Source organism: Euwallacea similis, chromosome 22 (genome assembly GCF_039881205.1).
Source record: "Euwallacea similis isolate ESF13 chromosome 22, ESF131.1, whole genome shotgun sequence".
In the NCBI taxonomy this organism is placed as follows: domain Eukaryota; kingdom Metazoa; phylum Arthropoda; class Insecta; order Coleoptera; family Curculionidae; genus Euwallacea; species Euwallacea similis.
Window position 1 is genome coordinate 693,315 of NC_089630.1, and position 23,744 is coordinate 717,058.

The 23,744-nt window shown below is 37.2% G+C and overlaps 2 protein-coding genes across 8 annotated transcripts; both read left to right on the plus strand.

Moving 5' to 3' along the window:
* The first annotated feature begins 858 nt into the window (after positions 1–858).
* Ptp10D (Protein tyrosine phosphatase 10D) lies at positions 859–16,215 on the plus strand. 6 transcript variants are annotated; one of them, XM_066401228.1, is made up of 32 exons: positions 859–1,146; positions 6,518–6,761; positions 6,813–6,944; positions 7,116–7,151; positions 7,427–7,573; positions 7,627–7,833; positions 7,885–8,053; positions 8,108–8,295; positions 8,354–8,664; positions 8,722–8,944; positions 8,997–9,135; positions 9,193–9,324; positions 9,382–9,480; positions 9,710–9,891; positions 9,947–10,151; positions 10,199–10,272; positions 10,323–10,563; positions 10,618–10,786; positions 10,843–10,953; positions 11,870–12,025; positions 12,082–12,269; positions 12,326–12,444; positions 12,509–12,532; positions 12,603–12,840; positions 12,971–12,994; positions 13,080–13,266; positions 13,324–13,439; positions 13,556–13,697; positions 13,754–13,902; positions 13,960–14,195; positions 14,590–14,759; positions 15,065–16,215. In XM_066401228.1, the coding sequence occupies exons 1-31, from the start codon at positions 1,090–1,092 to the stop codon at positions 14,691–14,693; spliced, it is 4,749 nt and encodes a 1,582-aa protein (XP_066257325.1). In that variant the 5' UTR covers positions 859–1,089; the 3' UTR covers positions 14,694–14,759; positions 15,065–16,215. The 6 variants fall into 6 exon arrangements, with proteins under 6 accessions (XP_066257325.1, XP_066257330.1, XP_066257326.1 ...); XM_066401233.1 differs by lacking the exon at positions 14,590–14,759; XM_066401229.1 differs by lacking the exon at positions 7,116–7,151.
* Positions 16,216–16,668: 453 nt separating this feature from the next.
* On the plus strand, positions 16,669–20,747 carry l(1)G0020 (RNA cytidine acetyltransferase l(1)G0020). 2 transcript variants are annotated; one of them, XM_066400978.1, is made up of 13 exons: positions 16,669–16,894; positions 16,966–17,124; positions 17,182–17,369; positions 17,424–17,555; positions 17,607–17,840; positions 17,890–18,043; positions 18,104–18,226; positions 18,363–18,570; positions 18,626–19,336; positions 19,390–19,891; positions 19,954–20,115; positions 20,171–20,434; positions 20,485–20,705. In XM_066400978.1, exons 1-13 carry the CDS (start codon positions 16,787–16,789, stop codon positions 20,540–20,542), a joined length of 3,003 nt encoding a protein of 1,000 aa, XP_066257075.1. In that variant the 5' UTR covers positions 16,669–16,786; the 3' UTR covers positions 20,543–20,705. The 2 variants fall into 2 exon arrangements, with proteins under 2 accessions (XP_066257075.1, XP_066257074.1); XM_066400977.1 differs by having other exon boundaries at positions 16,670–16,894; positions 20,555–20,747.
* Positions 20,748–23,744: the final 2,997 nt, after the last annotated feature.

Consider the following 23,744-nt stretch of genomic DNA (forward strand, 5'->3'; position numbering starts at 1 on the left):
GTACATACCCACATGTTTCCAAGATATATTCAAGTCTTTTGAAATGTTTTCAAGGTATTTTGAGGTACAAAAATTCGTCAACCTATCATCCATATCCCTGACAAATTTATTAATTTTCTTTCTCTAATTCAACCAAAAGATAACTTTTAGTATTATTTTAAATTCTTCTTTAATTGTACAGCAATTACATTGGAAGAATATTCAAAATTGTATGAGTCAGTTTCCATAAAGCGCATTTCTTAAGGATTGTACAGTGTGGTTCGAAAGAGAGAAAAATGAGTTTTTTTGTAATAAATTTTAACAGAGAATTGAAAACAGCACAATATGATCAAGTAGTATTATTTTCATATATAGTTTTTAAAGGATTCTTTGGGTTTTATCTATTTTCTTTTCCTTGAGACGTGAATCAGAACGAACCTAACCAAACTAATGTTAAAAATTGAGGTTAAATGTAGATTTCATAGTCAAGCGCAACAAAATATATGACAACATCGAAGATTTCACAGTTATAATATAGGCGCCATTTTATCTTATATTTTTATTAAATTCTAATATTCTCTTATATAAATTTTTAATTAAAAAATGTATATCTATGCGAAGCACTCTTAGTGGTGATATTCATAGCAGCATTCATAGCAAAACTCTAACTAAGTCATTAATTAGAACATTTTTCTTCAATTCGCAGAATTTGGTCTCGAGGTTGCCAGATTTCACGTTTTGCAATCGTGATTTGCGTTTCTTTGAATAAAATAGGTTGCCCTACAGAGTTTACAGATGTCGCTACATGTCTCGTTTTCTAAATAAACCATAATAAAAACCGATCGTAATCGTCATCTGTTCTTTTGTCACTGTCACGTTAGTTGTTTTGTTAGCGCGATGGCGGTCGTGTGGGGTCTTGTTCGCAAAAAATAAAAGAAAAATGCAAATAAATCACTGCCGAAATCGAATGAAACCTGGTTTTATAATTCAGCTAATTTCCCAGTAATGTGCTTTTTGTGTTAGGTCAAGCTTTGTACATACCAGAATAGCTGGGTTTCTGTTTATTGTTGTGTCCGTCTTTACGTGTTGTTACCCGGAGTTCCCTCTACAATGACCGGATTTACCTGTATTTTATGTGTTGCAATAATTATTCCTGCTTTTGTGAAGGTATGTAGGGCTTGTGGTCAAGGAATGGGGTTATAAGGTATATGGCTGTAGCGTCAAAATTGATCATAGCAGTCTTTTTGAATAACACAAAAATTTAATAAAAAATTTGTCCTTCTATGACACCTTTCACCATAGATTTCTATTGTACATCGTATACCCACAAAGAAATGATAAAATACCGTTTGTCATTAATAAATATGCACAAATTTCCAATTTTTTGGTTTGCTTGGGGGGCAGAGTGCTGATGTATTTTGGTGTAAATGTTTGAAGTATTGCAAGGTATTTGTAAACTTGATGTTCTATGATATTTGTGAGGTGTTTCTAAGATACTTGCTGTATTTCTGAAGGGTTTCAAAGTATTTTGGTTTACAAAAAGTTCTTTATCAATTAACCCAGAGCACAGTGTCACTTCAAAATCCTGTCACTGTGTTTTGACAATTTGATTTCACATATACTGTGCAAGTCTCTAATTAATCAAATTTCTTCATTTTTCGAACTAGTTAATGTTTATTAAATATCTTTTAAATGACAAGGAATAAAAATTTGACATTTGGTACGCAGGTGTAACTTGATATAGCCTTTAAGAATAGTCATAAAAAAATTAGGATTGCCGTTAAAAAAATTCTCCATGACATCATATCTTAAATTTGGGACACGCTGTATAAAATTTTTTTACATCAAAAAAAGCGCAATTTAAAATACTAATCAACGTGTCCGAGCATATTTCTGAAAAAAAAAACTGTCTTTGCTTTACTGAATTTATTCCAAGTTAGAGACTCGCACAGTATAGAAAAAATTTGACCGACAGAAAGCCTAGTACAAGGGTTGCCGACATTTTGAGGAGTCCTAGCAGCATGAGATATTCAAATGCAATGTTTACAAGGAAAAGATTTAAAAAGTGCAGAACACATGCGTTAGATTAGCTTTAAGGACGTGCAATCTTGGAGTGAAAGCATAATTTACATCCATTGATATAAGCCTATAATTGGATAACTCTTTATGCCACAGGGAAATCAGGGAAGGTCCCTGCTCTGATACACATAATAAGCAAATTTGTGTGAGGGAAGATGATTACATCACCAATAGAATGCAGAATCCTCATCAGCATTCCAACATTATCTCTAACAGAGGCGTTTTTTAAGTTTGTGACGATCAGGTAGATCAACAGCAGGTAGTGAGTCACCATTTGGTGGGGTAATGCACAAGAAATGATGAATTAAATTCCTGCGCTGTAATTGGCAATGTGCATTGGCAATTTACCACATGATTAAATATGTTCTATAGGTTTGTGGCAGATTCTCCTCTATTTTATTTTTGGGAATAACGTGTCACATACAAGTAGGGAGTACGTTTACACAGTATTCTCAGTTAAAACTTACTGAGAATGATATTTGCCCTTTACTAAGGATGGGAAGCTGACAAGGAAGAGAATTGTTATCCCTTCTAAGGAACAACTTATTGAAGGTATTTTCGCTTCAGCAGAACTTTTAACCAATGACCCATCCTGATCCAGCCACCATTAAATAGTGTAAAATTAACTTGTAACATAATATTTAAAAAATGGATTTGGAAATGATATCGTTTTATAAGAGAAAAAAAATCAACTGAAGACGAAATATATGGTCGAAACGTTGGCGTTTTGAAATAATACGGAGTTTCATTGCTTGTCTCAAACCCACTGTTATGAATCCTAGTGTAAACCATTGTCCCTGCTCCTCAACATCAATGCTAAATACGTGAAACATGTGCTTGTAAATATCAGATTTACTGTAAACGTATAGTAAAGATAGGGTCAGTCCTTAAATCGTGATAAACTTAAACGATCTCTTTCCCCTGTAGTGAGAAGATTTTTATAAAGGGATATTTTTAATGATTCAATAATATTTAAAACCCAAAAATCATGGCCAATATCAAATTACATTAAATTAAATTCCAATGATGTCATTTTCGAAATTATCTCTACCTTGATACATTATTTCCCTCATCTTTCCTAACGCAACAACGATTTATTACAACTCATGTGAAAGCAGAGATTCTCCTGTTAAGTGTTGGATTGGTGCCAATACAATACAGAGAGTAAATATTGCTTGTTTGCTATCATGCCTAACATTGTCTGCATGTTCAGAGTTTCATTTTCACCTCTTGAATACAAATTAGCCGTAAGTGGGTGCCTGATGCTTCCTCTTTATTCTCACAAGATACCGAGCGTGAGGTTTACAGATTTATTTCGGATATTTTTAGAAATCAAAACGTTCTCCGAATTTATAAACTAATTTTGGAAAACAGATATATCAGTAAATCTCCCAAAAAACCTGGTAAATCCAGATACATTGAAAATAAACTAATTAATTCGCTGTTAGTTCAACTTTCGTCCTGCTTTGCTTAAATGGAGAAGAGGGGATATTATTTTTAGAATTCGTTTTATGAATTCGTGTGTCATGAGATATAAACAGGAAAAGATGCTAATAGAGTTCTGCTACTAAAGATAGTTGAAAATTTGGGCGAGTCCTACCTTCCAGAAGTAGGAAAATACATCTGGAAAGACATTAATTAGGGGTGCGCCTCTCCCTGATTTTCTGGGAGCGCATTAGCAGGCAGGGACACATATTAATAAAGTCTAGACAGAGAAGATCGATATGGAGGGAGGAGAAGTAATTACCTGGCAAGATTTAAGAGGGCGAAAGGCAAGGGTGAAGTGATTATTTAACCTTAATGGTTTCACTGAGGATTAGTGGGAATTGAGGAAATTTGCGTGAAACAATTTTTTGATTAATAATGTATTGATTTTCAATTGTGAATTCGACTTTCTCCGCTTGGAAGTAAAATTAATTCCTATGCAGGTAATTAAAATAGGTATACGCATAAGTCTACTTTTTATGCAGAATATTGAGAATAACGCTTTAGCATGGTAATTGGAAATTACCTTATATGAATAATCATTATTTTATAATGAAGCAAACGTGATATTGCCTTGGTAATTAGACCACCTAGATCGGAACAAATGAAACCAGTCGGAGCTTACTCTATGGTCTTTTCTTCTATTTGCATAATGGTTGGCATAATTTGTATAATTTAAACTTACGAAATTTTATGTAAATAATAATACAGGCACTATGCTGGGTATGTAGGCATCTAGCAATGACAGGCTGCATATTAACCGTGCCTGCCTCAGAGACAAAGGCGAGATTCAAGAATTAATCATTTAATTTTGTTTTCTGGTTATTAAACGATTTGGCAGTAACTAGGGCTCCAAATAATGCAATCAGGTGAAAAACTTTTTTTACACTTTCACTCTTGCTAATATTAAAAGAGACGTGATTACATCATCTGCAGCTACATAATGCCTTGATTGGTAATTAGATAGCATTAGGTACAGATAAAAAGGAGTAGATGTGTGCGTGGGTTGGCGGCTTTTCTAAATAACGAAATCTCAAGATGTCAAAAAATTTGTTGGATAATCGTGTCCTTGTTTGACTGAAAAATTTCGTTACACCTAGGTAAATGGCAATGTCGCGTTCGGCTTTTGTTTCCAAAACATTTTGCACTCCTTGACAGAAACGCAGGCACGTTTCTGCTGTGACAGGTGCGCAGTGTTGCCAGATTAGTGAAAAAAAACAAGTCTAAGGACTACCAAAAAGACCATGAGGGACTCCCCAAATTCGACATGCAATTTCAAAACTTAAACGCATTTCCGGATTGTTTCTCATTCCCAGCAGCATGTTGCATTACGTGCATGTGTTAAGTGCCACCACATGCCTCTTAGGAGTCCGGAAACGAAGGGACTTAGCCAGAACTTTTTCATTGATGCATCGCATAACACCAAGTAGAAAAAACTGCCTGTGACTGGGAACTGACGTTAAAGCTCTCGTCTTGATGTCTCAATTATATAGATCTATATTTCTTCTTTATTAACTGGCGTTTCCAGCGTTAGCGATATAGCTACACAAGAAAATTCAAATTTGTTTCCTCTCTTCACTCGGTCTATTGTTAATTAAATTTACAAATTGCAATAATCCCGGTGTTACGTAAGAGCTGTTGTAGGTGCTGAGAGGCAGCGACCGTGTCGACTGCAAAATAACAGACGTTTAAACAACATGTAAACGGCGTTTACAACACGTCGTAATATCGAAGTTTATGGCGTTAGTTTCGTTAAACGTTGGATAATGGTTAATGAAAATTGGTTGATTGGGCCATGTAGATTTTATGGGAAAAGTTGGTTGCGTTCGGTTGTGGTCGGTCACCCCTCGACAAATGCCCAAAAAATAACATCGTTGAAACCTCCAAATAATGACGAATTTTTGTATTTTATATTGAATTGTGTTATCGCGTTCGAAGAAAGCTTTAGAATTGTTTTGAACGAACAATCAGCAGTTTTAGAATATTTTTAACGTTACAATACGTATAAAGACTCAAGAAATAACAAATTTTGATTAATTTGGCCGCCTGGTGTTACCAGGTCGTTATCGAGGTTTTTATGATGCTTTTTGTATCGTCACTCATGAAACGTATTGAGATTACCGTTACGCGACACATTTCACGTTCTAAGCAAGTGTGGGCGAATCATGTTTTAATTCATCCTCAACATAAAGTTAAACACCGCAGATGATCCATTGAGGACTATAACGAGGAATATCAAGGTTTAAATACATCTATGCTCGCCTCGCATTAAATAAGGGCTTTTCAATGTTACCCGCATAATGATTCATTTCCATTCAATCAAAGAGGACATGAGTTGTGGGGCTTAAGTAACATATTTTTCTTTTGTGCTATTTAAGAATAGCTTTATCAATATATCAGCGGTTGGGTTACTGGCGAGAATTACTCTAAATTAAGTGAGATACAGAGATATTAGAAAGGCAAATTTATTTAAAAAGGAGATTTAAACAACACGAAAACTACAATGAAAATAGAGAAGTTTGTAGGTCAAACAAATAAAGGCGGTCACCAAAACGTCAACAAAATTTTTTTGTCGAGCCCTTTGTAAAGGATGAATATTATTTTTAATCACTTTTAACTGAGAATAGAGTGCAATTTTTTCAAATTACACCCTTACTTACATGTGGGGCGTTATTTCCAAAAAGAACTAGCAATCCGCCTCAAACGTATAGAAAACATTTAAGTCATGTCCTTAAGCTTTTTGAAGGTTTAGCAAAAGGCTAATTTATACGCTCATAAACCTTGATGTAATCATTTTTACAGATTTGCTGATAAATTAACTTCAAACATTTAACCTTGTTTACGTCCTGTATCCTGAGTTTATTTAATAAATGAACATCATACAGGTTCTATGGTATAGAGGTTCCAATTAAATACGCTTTTATTGTCAAACATTGCCTCGAAGTACTCCTTTATCTGTCGTGTTATTTTACAGTCCGCTTCAGGGGCTGAACTAGTTATCCACATTCCCGGCAGTTTGGGCCAAGAAGGGGTGGTCTATCGCCTGGATTACTACCCTCCTTTTGGATACCCCGCACCAAACACTACCATCGCCTCAAAGGATATTCGAGACGTCATTAAGTTCTCTCAAGCTCTACCAGGGACCAAATACGACTTTTGGCTGTACTACTCAAACGCAACTCACAATACTCTCACATGGACTGCGAATTTTACCACCGGTAGGCATTCCAATTAACCACCTAAAAGAGATGTTTAGACCTTTGTTTTAGTGCCTGATCCACCCTCGGGCCTATCAGTTTACGTGAAAGGGGGCAAACACGCCATAGTATCCTGGTCGCCCCCGGCCCAAGGCAGCTATACCAGTTTCAAATTGAAAATAAATCCTTTAGTACATATTCCGGGTGAGTGCGCAGCATTTTTCCCTCATTAAAATGAAGTGCGATATTAATGAGTAGACGAAAAAGGATTTCCTTGCAGACCCAATCAGCGCTTAATTATCGTATATTATTGATTAAACGTCGTCACAGATTTGCGTGAGCATAGAAAGCGTGTAATAAATGTTTTCTCTTTAGAATTAAAACCATATCAACGATTCCGATTAAGGTGGGGTAAGTCAAAGGAGTTGAGGAGTGAGTTTTTGTGAGAGCGCTTTCCATGCCTTCGCCAGGTACGCACTGAGTGTGGCTAGCTGTTTGTCTCATAAGGCCAATGTTCACTGTCTGCAATTTCTCTTGAAAATCTGCTCAATACACTGAGAGGGGAAATGAAGCAACATTTGATAAAATGATTTTATTCGCTGCCTCTCTGTCATTTTTTTAAAGTTATTCCACGCATTTAACGACCTCGATTGCACAAGTAAACTGCACGGAAAATCATTTTTTAGAAATCAAATCAATCACCATAGACAACATCGACAATACTCAATATGCCTTAAAAGATTTGGTGGCTGGCGCTACATATCAAGTGCAGGCATTCACCGTATTCGAAAATAAGGAAAGTGCGGCTTATACTTCGAGGAATTTCACCACCAGTAAGAGGCATATTAACCATCCCTAAATTATGGTCTAATAAAGCACGATTTAGAGCCGAACACTCCGGGCAAATTCATAGTATGGTTCCGAAACGAGACGACCCTCCTGGTGCTGTGGCAGCCTCCTTACCCTCCAGGGGTCTATAGTCACTATAAAGTCTCTATAGACCCTCCCGACGCCAATGATTCTACTTTGTACGTGGAGAAGGAAGGAGAACCTCCGGGTCCTGCTCAGGCAGCTTTTAAGGGACTCGTTCCAGGTTTGAAGCGACTATAATTTATTTCTTAAGTCAAATTTGTCTGGGGTTTAGGCCGCGCCTACAACATTTCCGTCCAGACCATGTCCGAAGATGAAATTTCCGCCCCTACTAGTGCCCTGTATCGCACTGTGCCTCTTAAACCTGGAAAGATCAGTTTCGACAAAGACAAGATCACCACGAATTCGTTTATGGTTCATTGGGAACCGCCTACTGGAAAAAGGTAAAAATGGTGTCGCTGCCAGTAAACTTCTTACGTATTTGTAATGTAATTCAGCGAATTTGATAAGTACCAAATATCTCTGGGAACCCTACGGAAGCCTCCACCGGTGCCAAGATCTAAAGATGAGCCTACTAATTGGGAGTTCCGGGACAATCTCGAACCGGGAAAAACTTATTCGGTTGTAGTGAAGACAGTCTCAGGAAAAGTCACTTCGTGGCCGGTAACAGGGGAAGTCACCCTTGGTGAGGAGGCCCTATTAAAAAGTTATTATAAGTTATTGGTGAATGTCACCTTTTCCAGAGCCTCTCCCCGTAAGCCATCTTCACTCCACCCTAGACGACAAGTCTGGTATATTAATGATTTCTTGGAAACCTCATCCTGACAGTACTCAAGATAGTTTTTTGGTTTCTTACCACGAAGTGGAGAGCACTATAGGTGATAGCAATACGGTGACAACAAATCAAACTAAAATCGAATTGGAAACCCTGTTGCCCGGAAGAAACTATTCAGTGACCGTTCAAGCAGTTTCAAAGGACATCCAGTCGAAAGAAGAGTCTATTTACTTAGCCACTAAACCTAGTGCTCCTATTATCGAGGACTTGAAGCCATTGGTTTGTATTGTTGATTTATTAAGGTTTCAGTAATATTGGAAGTAACGATGGTCTTAGGTGGATGGGTTGAATATTGGCTGGAAATCTGACGTGAATTCGAAACAGGACAAATACGAGATTTTGTGGATTAGGAACGACACGAATGAAATGGAGATGAAGTCTTCGTACGATTCCAAAATTATTCTTAGCAATTTGTATCCGGGTGCCGGGTATTTGGTGAAGATTTATGCTATTTCTCACGGGTTAAAGAGTGAGCCACACGAGTATTTTCAGCCAGTTTGTAAGTTCGAAAACCAGGAAATTTAGTCATGTCTCTAAATCGTTTATTTCAGTTCCGAAACCACCAAAAAACATGTCAATCGAGAAAACCACCACTAATTCCGTAATAGTGCAATGGCAGTCTCCAGTTGATTCTTTGATTACCGAATATTCTATCCGGTATAAGACTGGGTCAGACAATCAATGGGTCAGGTATAGGAAATTTCACTAAAATTAATGGTATTTTGAGCCTTAATAGAACACTTTTAGGTTGCCAGCGGTGCAAAATACCGAGGCTGAAGTTACCGATATGACCCCAGGGGAAAAATACACTATACAAGTGAACACGGTGAGCTATGGTTTGGAGAGCAATGAGCCGCAACAGCTCAATCATACAGTGAGGTAATTGGAGGGAAAAAATCTGTCATGTGCGTAAATTGATGAGTTATTTTGTTGTAGGCCCAATCCAGTGTCCAATATTGCTCCTTTGGTCGATTCCAACAATGTAACTTTAGAGTGGCCACGCCCTGAAGGGAGGGTTGAAACGTATATCGTCAGGTAAGGCCAAACTGCCAAGATTCCAAAAAAAACAAGTTTTAAACACGGTCTGGGGTCTTAAAGGCTGTGAAAACTGTAAAAAACAGGGCTATGTCCACTTCTAGATATAGATTCTTTGAGGGTTTCGTAACCTTAAGCGTTAATATCTCTGAAAGGCCTTAAGGCCTTCGTCTTAAGCTTTATAATTAGTTATATATATTCTGCCATTTTCTGCATGTAATAATTCTAGATGGTGGTTAGCAACCAATCCCTCCGAAGTGAACAAGAGCATTGTCAGTCAAAGCCAAAACGGAACCGGTCCTGTTAGACTGCTCGTAGGTGATTTGATGCCTGGAGAAGAATACGTTTTCGACATCCAGGCCATATCCAACGATCTGGAAAGCGACATTACTATACTGAGAACTCGGACCAGTAAGGAATTGTAATTCTATTGAAGCAGTAAAGCGCCAAATGAGATTTTTCGCAGTGCCTCTTATCCAATCCGAAGTGGTCGTAGTCAACAATCAAGTTTCCACCGACTCAATCGGCTTGCGTTACACTCCTACTCCACAAACCTCTTCGAAGTTTGATTTGTACAGATTCTCGTTGTCCGAACCAAATATCCCCGACCAAGAAAAAGCCGCAAATGACTCTGATAGATTGGTTACTTTTACCGACTTAATTCCCGGAAGGTGCGTATTTTTCAACTCATCCGCAATGTTTCTAATGCATTTTTTAGGTTGTACAACATAACTGTGTGGACAGTGTCTCAGACAGTCTCCAGTCAGCCATTGCAAAGGCAGGACAGACTATGTAGGTTTTACCGTTTTTGTTAGGATTCAATTGTAGTTGTGTCTATCTAGTTCCAGAACCAATAACTGGCATTAACGCCACTTATATCTCGGACACGGAGATAACTTTAACTTGGGCATTCCCCCGAGGCGAGTACAACGCGTTTGAAGTGCAATACATTAACGCCGAAGGCGGATTTATGCAGAATTTAACTCTGCACAATTCTATCGTTATCAGCGATTTGAAACCTCACAGAAACTACACTTTCACTGTGATTGTGAGGAGTGGCACTGAGTCGAGCATCTTGAGGCGGTAAATTAGGTTTTAGGAGCCAGATTTCTAGAGTTTGTTTCAATTAATTTTCAGATCTTTGCCGGTATCGGAGAGTTTTACCACGAAGGAATCAGTGCCGGGCAAAGTGGAAAAGTTCGAGCCCATAGACATTCAGCCCAGTGATGTCGTTTTTGAGTGGTCACTGCCGACTTCAGAGCAAAACGGCGTCATCAGGAAGTTCACTATAACGTACGGATTAGAAGTAAGGTCTTATAGGTTTGTTTTCAATAATTGTAAATGATTTTTTTTGCGATTTAGGGCTCTTCTCATGTGCTGTTTAAGGACTTTGCAGCGTACGAGTTTAGGGGAACCATTAAACAGCTGCAGCCAGGAAAGACTTACGTTTTCAAAATTCAAGCGGAAACGAAGGTATTTACCCACATTTGTTTACACATTATCTTTGCGATGTCGCCCGCATAATTGTGCATACTTGGAAACTAGACGTTACGGTATTTTTAAAAAGGTTGTTGATTTCAGGTGAGTAACTGTGCACTGATTTTCCAATTTACACATCTGAATATGTAATAAAACTTAGTTAATTTTGTGTGTTTTGGTCTCTACGCTTGATTATGGCGAATTCAATCGTGTATTGTTGGTTGCCTAATGATCATTGAAGTCCGAATCTAGTCGTCTTTAGAAGACGCATTGCCTTTGAATTCTGAGAAAAATCTCTTGATTGAATAAATGAAATATTAATTTGAATGAATCATCGGTGAATTCTCCTCAATTCTTTATAAAACAAACTGTGATTCACATAAAAGTAGTAAATCTGATATTTTGCGAGTGTGAAGCGCGAACTTAACCTGCTTTAGAGTCAATCTTCAAGCTTGTTTTTCCCCACTTTCTAACCCTACCTTATAGCTGGGAAGATCAGGTAAGTACCAAACCTAAAGTAAATTCTGTTTACGCTCTGAAAATTGATAAATCAACTTAATTTTGTGCTGTATTTGGCAATTTTTCCAAGAAACAGTAGATCACTAAATCGCGTGCGTTTTCAAAAATTGCGCCACCTGAAGACTCTCTTGTTTATTAACTATAAAATTAGGGATCAGAAAGTCTGCATGAATGTTTTCGAGTTTAGAGACTGATTGCACCGTTCGTTATTATAAATTGAAAAAATCACCCCAAAAATAAGAAATAATTGAAATTGTATTGATTTGCTGCAAGCTACCAGTCTCCTGTAGGAGGAAATTATTTAAGAAAAAGTAATTTTGAATTTGCATTACGTTTTCTGCTTTCTTTAGATGACTTCCACCATATTTGAACATATCAAACTTCGTTTTAGGTGGGTTTCGGTCCGGCATCAATATGGAAACAGCGCATGCCCATCATGGCGCCCCCCAAACCGAGCATGCAAGTAGTCCCCACTGAGGTGTGCAAAAGCTCGACCACCATTCAAATCCGATTCAGAAAGAACTATTTCAGCGAAGCCAATGGGCCGGTAAATTATGGTCTATCCAACTACAATTTTTTCCCTTACAATGTTTTCTAAATCAGATTGTATCTTATGCAATTATCGTGGCAGAAGACGATTCGAAAAACGCCTCCGGCTTAGAAATGCCCAGTTGGCGCGATGTTCAGGCCTACTCTGTATGGCCCCCATATCAAGTCATGGAGCCCTATTATCCGTTTTTCAATAATTCTGTGGAAGATTTTACCATCGGGAGTGAAACTTGCGATATACGGTATTTGACATTGTTGATTTATTATGAAGAAAGTGCTAGTATTTGTTGCGTTTTAGACATGTGGGTTATTGCAATGGACCCCTGAAATCAGGCTCAACTTACAAGGTTAAGATCAGAGCCTTTACAGCCCCAGATAAGTTTACTGACACCAGCTACAGCTTTCCAATACAGACAGGTAAAAATCGCATTACAAGGTTATGGTTTATTTCACTGAGAATATTTATTATTAATGCACCCAGTAGTAGGACTACTCAGGGTTGAAGGTAAATCAAATCGTTTTAATAATGTCCCATAAATATTGATGGGTTTTGTACGTATATTTTCGCGTTAAAGATCAAGACAACACTCCCATCATACTGGGCGTCGTGATCCCGATAATCCTCATCTGTCTGCTGTTTGTGATGATAATTTTCATAAGAAGAAGACGATCAGCGGGACGGAAGGGTATGGTGGAGGCTCGGAACAATGACAGCACGTCACTGAATGATTCAGTAGTGGAAACTAGTCGTCCGGTTAGAATCGATAATTTTGCTAATCACTACAGAATCATGTCGGCTGATTCAGACTTCAGGTGAGACTAGTGACGAAAAAATTCATAAATGTTACGTTTTAAACGCACACTTTTCTTAAAAAATGTTGCTTGAAATACATTCACTTCTAAGAATTTTCTAATAATATTCCATTGTTTCCATGCTTGTCAGGAAAGAATGGACAATGATCACAAAGTAAGTTTTCCATGGAAAACTTCTGCTTTTAAATAATCGTCTTGCTTGTATGCCTAATAATCAGCATATCCTAATCTAAATGCAGGTTTAGCGAAGAATTCGAAGAGCTGAAACACGTAGGACGGGACCAACCTTGCACTGCAGCAGATTTGCCTTGTAATCGACCTAAAAACCGATTCACAAATATCTTGCCCTACGACCACTCGAGGTTTAAGTTGCAACCAGTGGACGATGAAGAGGGCTCAGATTATATCAATGCTAATTACGTGCCAGTAAGATCCTTTGAAGTAGGATAAAAATTGCGATTAAATATATCAATTTTTTTGCAGGGATTCAATTCGCCTAGAGAATTCTTAGTTACTCAGGGACCCTTACATTCCACAAGAGACGACTTTTGGAGGATGGTTTGGGAGTCGAATTCTCGGGCCATTATAATGTTAACGAGGTATGCAATATTTAATGTTATAAAGTGATCAAATTAGCAAAAATCCTAGAGATTTAAATGATTCTCGTTCTATTTAAAAGGTCGATTTCAGTGATTTAGTACACATTATTTTCCAGGTGCGTGGAAAAAGGAAGAGAAAAATGCGACCATTACTGGCCTTACGACACCCTGCCCGTTTATTACGGGGATATTTCTGTCCAAATTCTGAACGAAACGCGCTATCCCGATTGGAATATCTCGGAATTTATGGTTTGCCGGGTGTGTTAGCCTTGATAATTCAAATAAACCTTAAATAAAGCATTAAATGCACTTAGGGCGAGCAACAAAGGGTGGTAAGGCACTTCCACTTCAGCACTTGGCCCGATTTTGGTGTCCCCAACCCACCGCACACGTTGGTTAGATTCGTGAGGGCTTTCAGGGAAAGAGTTCCTCCAGATCAACGACCTGTAGTCGTTCACTGCAGGTAAAACCTCCCGAGTTTGTTTCAGGATTCATAAGGTTAATATTAATTTATTTGCAGTGCTGGAGTCGGTAGATCCGGGACGCTAATCTGCCTCGACCGTATTTTGCAACAAATCCAAACTTCGGATTACGTTGACATCTTTGGAATCGTTTACCTCATGAGGAAAGAGCGAGTTTGGATGGTACAAACCGAGCAGCAGTACATTTGCATCCATCAGTGCTTGCTCACGGTACTGGAGGGCAAGGAGCTGACAACCTCCCCGAGAGAAATACACGAGAACCAAGGATTCGAAGGTAAGGTGTTCACGTGTAATTTACAGGTGTTCATGGGCTTTGTAGTTTATTTTTCGTCACTTGCCAACTAAACAGTGTTTTGTCTTCCCTGGAGCTCTGAAAATAAGAAAAACACAGTTTTTATCAGAACTAAAAAATAATAATAAATGTTAAATCCGGAGGCCAGTAAGGCTATCACTTTGAAAACTTCTTAATTTATTACATTTTAAAAATGTTTCAATATAGAAGGAAAGAAGGCCAATGGATGCTACGTCCAGAATGTAAGATGCCTTCTCTTTGACAACGTTCGATTTATTATTTAGACAAGATTTCGTATTCCGTTCAGATATAAAAATAAAGTGTATACATATAGAGTTCTGAATCAACTAAGAGTTTCTGAAACCCTTTTCCACAGACATGGTGTGGCACTTGTTTAGCCAATGTAAAAAGCTGGTAATCTGTGGTTCTGGCAAGGGTACCGCCGGTGTTGCACCTATTCCCGATGGGAAAGGCAGATAGCTTTGGAAACCAGATTCGACTAATCGCCTTTTTCAACCCACGGGACGCTATTAGTTTGGTTTTTGGGTAATTGATATTATTCAATGCTTGCTGTCCTGGCTAACCACTTCTCAGATAAAAGCTGCTTATTTTCATTTCAAGCAGTCCGCTTATGTTTTTATCTAAGATGTCGGAAAGTGCATGTTGTATTGCAGAAATAAGTTTGAGAGCCTTTTTATCGCGGATGCAAATGCTTTGGATTAGAGTTGCATTGGTAACTTTCGTAGCTAATCAGAAGTAAAAACGCATGGCTTTGTATTTGTATATAACCGTTACTCACGAGAAAAAAAATCATCTAATGGCAAAAGAAATTGTATCTTTCTCTTTTTTAGATGACGAAGGAATAGCGGAGTCAGGAATGTGACCGGTTTACTTGTCGTAGGCAGGTAGACATAATTTATTTAATTAACCTGAGATTATATTTGGCGTATCGTAAGTCATGAGACGGCTGAAATAAGTGAAGAAATACTCGGAATTAACCAAATCAGTTTAATGTTATTTATTTAAAAAATGGCAAGCCATTTTCGCGTTTCTGTTACTTTACGTATTTAAATTCGACCAAGAACAAACATTGTATTATATTAGAATTAGTATTTTTTGTATAGTATTATATGCACCTCTATACACCCATTATTTAAGATGACAGCCGTAAGTGTTTAGTTTCTTAGCTCGATTATAAGTAACGTTTGTGGGAAAGCAGCGATAGTGATATGTAATGAGATTTTTGTATTGGAAATTTAGGGTTTTTAGAGACCCAACAAATTGTCGAAAAGTACTCAATGATTTTTCCCATTATAACAAACCCGAGTGCCAATAATATAGGTGAAAAATAGAATTTTACAATTTAACGTAGCGTATTGTATGGTTTAATATTTAATAGTCCTCACTCCTCGTTCTTTTTTAATTGTTCCGAACATCGTCAACACATTGAGGACACTACTCCGTTTGACTGTTTCTCCATTATGTGCAATTTCTCTATTACTCGTTAAATGTTAATTATTGTTGTTATACTCCATATACCGAAATATCTGTACTGTCCCATTTTACATGGTTAGATTTTATACCATTTTTTAGAAGTTGATGCTTTACATGTTATATAACTTTACTAAATTCGTTATAGGTACCATTTTTGTAAATTCACTGTGATAATTTAAGTTAGTTTGGTTGGCAGTTTACGGTAATATTGTCACCTTGCGCTATTGGTCTTATTTCAATTGCAACGAAGGTTGAAGCGTGCGAATTCGAAATTTTTACCACTTATTTTTTAAAATGGAAGAATAACGTTTAAGAGACTTGCTTTGCTATGAAATAAGATCAATAAAGCTCCTAAGTATGTGAAATATTTTGTTTTTTTAAGTTTTAGTTCAAGTATACAAACTCAACTAACACCTTAAAATATAACCATCATTGTAACCAGCATAATGTACTTAAATATTTTTTATACACTTAATCTATCTCAATTAAAATCATTTTAATCGGAAAAGTGTAGTTCTATTGCATATTTAACGTCATTTCGTTTTAAAGTTCTTTGCTAAAATTCACTTTGCTTTTGCGAAAATTTACGAAAGTGGATCTACTGCGCAGTAGCAATATTATGAGAGGTTTCTCTCATTGATTACAGTTTTCTTTCTTCAACGTTACAGATTCCTTTTTTTGTCATTGTTTATATGCGGCTATCTTAACCCTTCACAACGAATATTTAAATCGTTTAATATTTCTATTCATTTGTATTTTCTATCAAAGATGCGATTTTCCCGCAACGAACCGGTTCAATAACATTAATCAATTAATCCAATTTTTCATCCTTCACTACCCATCATGAGTGACGTCCACCTCTGTAATGTCAAATGTTTAAAAACATAACCTCAAATATCCACGTGTATTTCCTGTGTGGGGTCTGTACTTTCTGTTCATACTCCCTCGTTAGCAAAACCTTGAAAGCTTGTTGTAAGACTACAATTCAATCTTACAAAGCATCCGTAAAGCTCCGTTTTGAGCACATTACTTTCCGTTTAAATTTGAGTTGAATGAGACTGCTTTAAAGTGGTCCAAAAATGGTACGAAAGAAGATTGATAATAGAATACGAGTTCTAATCGAAAATGGGGTTAAATTGGGCCACAGGACGCTTTTCGTTGTTGTTGGCGACAAGGGTAAAGACCAGGTACATACAGTTTATATTTCCTAGAGTCTGACTACCATATAAACTCTGGGATTTTTCTTTTTCTTTTCCAGGTTGTAATTTTACATCACATGCTGACAAAAGCGGAGGTAAAGGCACGACCCTCAGTGTTATGGTGCTACAAGAAAGAACTTGGGTTTAGTAGTAATCAAAAGAAGCGTATGAAACACTTGCAGCACAAAATCAAAGCTGGGAAATTAAGCATTAATGAGGTTTATAATATATAATTTCTTTGTGTATTTTTCAATAATCTTAAAATTTTACTTTAGGATGATCCTTTTGAGCTTTTTTTGTCTTCAACTAAAGTTCGATATTGCTACTATTCAGAGACACATAAAATATTAGGAAATACATATGGAATGTGTGTTTTGCAAGATTTTGAAGCATTAACACCAAATTTACTGGCAAGAACTGTTGAGACTGTGGAGGGTGGGGGATTGATTGTTTTATTGTTGAGGTACTATAGGATTTACTTTTTGGAATTTTTGTGTAAACTTGGTTGTTAAATTAGATCTATGACCTCCTTGAAGCAGCTCTATACCATAAGTATGGATGTTCATCAAAGATTTAGAACTGAGGCCCATCAGGACATTGTTCCTAGATTTAATGAAAGATTTTTGCTTTCTTTGTCGTCATGCAAAAGGTGGTAGAAATGGTTTTTATAGTAAACTCTTATTTATTAGATTTTCAATAGGTGTTTAATAGTTGATGATCAACTTGCAGTCCTTCCTCTTTCTTCACACAATATCCATGTAATCCCTGTGGAGCCTTCACTAGAGCCCTCAGAAAATGATACAGAGCTCAAAGAGCTGAAAGAACAGTTACAGGATACACAGCCTGTTGGGAATTTAGTGAATTGCTGTAAAACTTTAGATCAGGCTAAAGCTGTTTTAAAGTTCATTGAGGCAATTTCAGAGAAAACTTTAAGGTATTGGTTTTGATGATAATTTTTGTAAGTGTTAAATTTTTTTTTATAGGTCTACAGTTTCTTTGACAGCATCTAGGGGGCGTGGCAAATCTGCTGCATTAGGCTTGGCAGTATCAGCAGCTGTAGCTTTTGGGTACTCTAATATATTTGTCACCAGTCCCAGTCCAGAGAATTTAAATACATTTTTTGAATTTGTCTTTAAGGTATGTTTTTACAGATTATATCATCAGGCTAGAATTACTATTTTCCTTTATATATAACAGGGTTTTGATGCCTTAGAGTATCAGGAACACATTGATTATGGTCTGGTACAGAGTACCAATCCTGAGTTCAATAAGGCGATAGTGAGGGTTAATATCTTTCTCAATCATAGGCAAACAATTCAGGTAAGTTAGAGTGTTCTTTATGCTTAATTTGGGAGATTTTCACAATTTGGCTACCTCCACAATTTCTTCATAACCTTTATTAGCAGCGGAAAATGTTCTGTAATCAATTGAGTACGTTTTTGGTCTAATATTTCAGTACATACATCCGACAGATGCTAATAAGCTGTCCCAAGCAGAACTTCTCGTCATAGACGAGGCTGCAGCTATTCCCATGCCTTATGTAAAAGCAATGTTAGGTCCCTATTTAGTTTTCCTTGCCTCCACTATTAATGGCTATGAAGGAACTGGTAGGTCGTTTTCTCTGAAATTGTTGCAACAACTCAGAATCCAAGCTGTACCTGCCGGTAAGTTTTTAGCTTATTACTTGAGCCATATTTCCAATTTTAAATCCTCAATTAGGAGTAAACACCAATATGGCAAATAAAAAACAGTGTGCAGCAGCCACTGGGAGAACTCTACATGAGGTGACTTTAAACGAGTCTATTCGTTATAAACCTGGAGATGATGTAGAAATTTGGTTGACCAAACTCTTGTGTCTCGATTCCACTTCAGTTGCCCCGATTCTCTCGGGATGTCCAGCTCCCGATAGTTGTGATTTGTATTATATAAACAGAGACACCTTGTTTTGTTATCATAAAGCATCTGAAGAGTTTCTGCAAAGATTGGTCGCTCTATATGTGGCCTCCCATTACAAAAATAGTCCAAATGACTTGCAAATGATGTCAGATGCGCCAGCCCACCATTTGTTTTGCCTATTAGGACCGGTGGATCCCAACAGAAAGACTTTGCCGGAGGTTTTGGTATTTATTCAAGTGTGTCTGGAAGGAGAAATTTCAAAGGCTACAGTGAAAGATGGGTTTTCGAGGGGGAAGAGAGCATCGGGAGATTTGATTCCATGGACTGTGGGACAGCAGTATCAAGACACGAATTTTCCTAAATTAGCGGGAGCTAGGGTTGTACGAATTGCCACTCATCCAGACTATCAAGGAATGGGATACGGGGCCAGGGCTCTAGATATACTAAAGCAGTATTATGAAATGAAAATTCCCAGTTTAGAGGAGGATAGCGAGGTGTGCCGAGAAATTGACAGTGTGAATGACGAGACAATTGGTGGGTACCGTTTTTCTCGCAAAAAACATTTATTATCATATACTCAATTTCAGGTCTTCTAGAGGAAGCCATTGAACCCAGAAAATCCTTGCCTCCTCTTTTATTAAAACTAAGCGAGAGACCTCCAGAGAAACTCGATTATATCGGCGTCTCTTTCGGTCTAACTGAGCAACTTTTAAAGTTTTGGAAACGTGCTTCTTTTGTACCCGTGTATCTACGTCAAACTACCAACGATTTAACCGGGGAGCATTCCTGCATAATGCTGAACGTGTTGAATTCGTCAGAAAATCCTGAAAACTCACGCTGGTTGAACGCGTATTGGGCAGATTTTCGCAGGAGGTTCATCAATTTGCTAGGTTACCAGTTCAGCAAGTTCTCTCCTAGTTTAGCTTTAGCAGTTTTGACCAATAAAGGGGCAAATGTTTTGAGTAAGGAGTTGACGAGACTGGAGTTAGATATGCACGTGACTAATTATGACATAAAAAGGCTAGAGATGTATAGCAAGAATCTGGTTGACTATCATTTGATAGTGGATCTTCTTCCCCCTCTAGTAAGGTAAAAATCTCAATTCTGGAACGTCTGTTATAGGTTATTTAACAATAATTTCTCTATTTCAGGTTATTTTTTCTAAATCACATGGGAGACCTTCAAATATCTGCAGTCCAATCAGCTATAGTGTTAGGTCTGGGTTTGCAACACAAGACAGTGGATCAACTGGCAAGTGAACTGGATTTGCCTTCGTCACAACTTTTGGGATTGTTCAATAGAACAATGAGAAGGTATTGAGTAGCATTCTGCCTTAAACGGAAACAAGAGCAAATGGTTATTTTGTAGGTTTGAGCAGTACTTGAATTCAATATTGGAAAAAGATGTGGAGAGGGCCCTGCAGCCACAAAAGGACGTGAATTTGCAACCTCTGGCGAAGGGCTTACAGGAGGAACTGGAGGAAGCCGCCAAAGTGTTACAGAAGAAACAGAAAAAGGAATTGAACAAATTGAAGAATGAAAATTTGGAGCAATTCGTGATTAAAGGTTCTGAGGACGAGTGGAGCAAGGTTTTGTCGAGCAAAAGTAAAAAGAGCATCATATCGATTAAAAGGTAATTTCCTTAGGTATTTTTAATTAATTTTGTTAGTTACTTTTTACTAGGGAGGATGTCGATGATTGCGCATCGTCTTTAGCCGGATTGGCAATCGTTGATACTTAATGTCTTTTGCAGCGGAGAAAAGCGTATAAACGGAGCTTCTAACGCCGAAATCGATGGCCTATGTGAGAATCCAGCCAAAAAAAAGAAGACTAAATGTAAGAAGAAGGAATTAGGCAACTAGATAAAGGACTTCTGTATATACTACGTTGTTGTACTATTTTATATTAAATACTGGATTATTTTGCAATAAAGTAATGCCCCATTCGAAATCATCTTCCTTAACATTATAGTGAATGGGCATAATTATGTAACCAGAAAAATAACATAAAATTGTCAGGGTTTAATATATCTGTTCGCATTTTTGCATTCTTGATATGAAAGGTTTTTCAAGACCTGTTCAAGCCAGCATTTTACTGAAAATGTAACCTTTCGTTTCCAGAATGCAGAAATGCGATAAAGTATACAGGTATCACCAGTTCAAGTCAAAATAAACCAAGGAAATATGTTGGGAGGCCAGCGATTGACGTGGGATAGAATCAGTCCAGATCCATTTGCAAGATCTCTCCCCATTTTATGGTGGGAAGGCAAAATCGAGTGGTAGTGCTAGATTTAAATTTTGTCAGAATTCAACATCACTAGACATATTTAGTATTGATAATATACAGAGTGTTAGGGAAATAATTTTCGTATATTTAACCAATGATTAAGAGCATCATTTGGAACATACACGTTCCTTACGACAGGGGATCGTAAATAGAACCATTTCCCTGGAAAAGAAAAAACATATCTTGAGAATTGGCAAAGTCGCATCGTTTTTATTTTATTTCGGTACCTATCTAAATAACCGCAAAAACTACGTATACATTCCTACACAGGTTTTTTGCAGTACCTAATTAACCAAATACACTAAATTTATAAAATTTAAACGTGGTTTTTATTTTATTATTTTGAAACACCATTTACCTTCAAATTATTGTTATTATCTCTAATTAGCATAACATGTTACGTTACACATTTTACACCGCTCATATCACAATCAAAAACATAAATTTATTGTTTTTACTACATTAAATGTTCACTATTTGAGTCCATGCGTGCTCTCTTCCGGCTACTCCTTGTTAAATCCTCTTCAACACGATTTAATCTTTATTCTCCGGCTTTAGGAGCGAGTTCTTTCTGTTCGTCCTTGATATGTAGGAATAACGCCACCTCTATCCAGAAGTTGTTGGGAAACTTGCGCAAATGTGTGTCGAACTGGAAGTTTTTTCTGGATAACAATTACCGTAAGTGCGCCTAGTTCTTCAGCCTTGTAACGCCTCTTCATAAATCAAAAGCATGTCACGATACTCGCGTAAAGGACACATTTTCACGTACAGCTCGCCCAAATTAACTTTGCGGTGATGTGTAATGACAGAGGATGCACTTGGTGAGAACGAGATCACACTAAAATATTAAAAGTATGGAACGACATGCAGTCCATGACAAAACTGAAAAGTAAGGGCGGTTTTTTCTTGCCCCTTCTCGCTGGGCTCTAATGGGTTCCATTTGCCCATGACGCCAGGCGTCTTTGCTCAGGATCATATGTCAGATAAGATGGGATGAAATGTAGATGTCCATAGAATAATGCAAGTGGCTGTATAGCTCAGATACTATTAAGGTACTAGGCCTACCTGTGTGCTGCACATTCCATGTTTTATCGCTTCGCCCGCAAAGCTAATTTGGGCGAGTTGTACTAGTGAAGGGTTTGGTTTTATCGGATATTAAGGAATTGCAAAAAATAATAATAACAAAAACAAACTCCTTTCTCTCGGTTAGGTTCGGTATGGCGTTGGGTCATATACCTCCTTATCCTTATCGATGTTACAGACCGATTATGTTTTTTGTACTTAAAGTACCACCTTTTGATCGATGTATGGGAATCAACTAAAACTTGTTTGACTCGAACTAGCCTTAGTAATTAATTTAAATAAATTACATTATCAATTGTATGCACATAGTTCCCCATACACATAAGTAGCCAAAAGGCCTTTGAAAAGAGAGTTAGGTGTTGGTTCTGGGGCTTGGTCTCATGTCCTCCGGAAAGGGCTATTCATTCATCTCCAAGTACCTGCACCATTTTACTTTTTCTTATTTAAAACACTAGTTAAATAAAGATTTGTTAGTGAATTGCTTCAATCCTGATATGTCAACATCGTGGTTTCGACCACGTGTAAAACACCGGCTGGTGCCACAACAGTTGCAGCTTAAGATTACTTTTACCGCTTAAGTTATAAGTGTTACGGTATGTACGTTATGGGAGTGATCTGGGCCAAATAGCCTGTTGTGACTATTCAGTCATCTTGCCCATTTTCTTTGTCATGTTTGTGTTGAACGTTATTGCCGCTGATTATCATAATCTGTTGTTAAGGTTCCCATAAGTATGGTCTAATTAAGCGGAGTCGAGTTTCAAAAGAGAATAACAATTGTTATAAATTAAGTATATTATAAATACCGAATAACTATTGTTTATTATTGTTTTATATTTTTATAATCGGTTGGTGCCTGCAATAGTTGCTATAGATTATTTACTTTAAATAAATAAGGTTTGATTAATGTTCTGCTATGGAATTATTTAGTTCAGTGTGAACAATTTATGATGATAAGTAAAAGAGAACTGACATGAAAAATTAACGGCGGCCCCGGCAATCTAAGAGTTGTAAAGCACTCGAATAAGATTCCTAAAGGACTAAAGTTGGGCTCTAGGACCAATTGACGTGTTCCCTTGGCATACCGAACACACGCTAATGGGCGTTAATACAAGTTTTAAATTGCTTTTAGCAATGTTATTGTTGAATAATTTTAACTTTTTTTTATTACACATCAATCAACATCTACAACTACGTTTTCCAACATTCGATTAAAATTTTAAAGCTTATCGTTGTTTTGTGTTTCCCACCCTTGTTGTAAGGAACTTTTTTGTTCAAAATTATGTTCCTAATCATTGATTAAATTTACGAAAGCTATTTCTTTAACACTGTATACAGAGCGTTTTTAAATAAGTTTCCGATGTTTCGTAGAACGGTTTCTCGAGTATTTTTAAGATAAAAAGCCCATATAAGCACGGGTCCTCAAGGCCTTACTTATCTAGCTACAGGGTGTTAAAAAGTTATTTTTAATTTTGTTTTTCTGAATAATTTTCGAAACGGTATCGAATTTGGACGAAACTTGGTACTTAGGGGTTTTGTAACATGAGAAATTAAAATTTTATTAAGCAAAGCAAAGA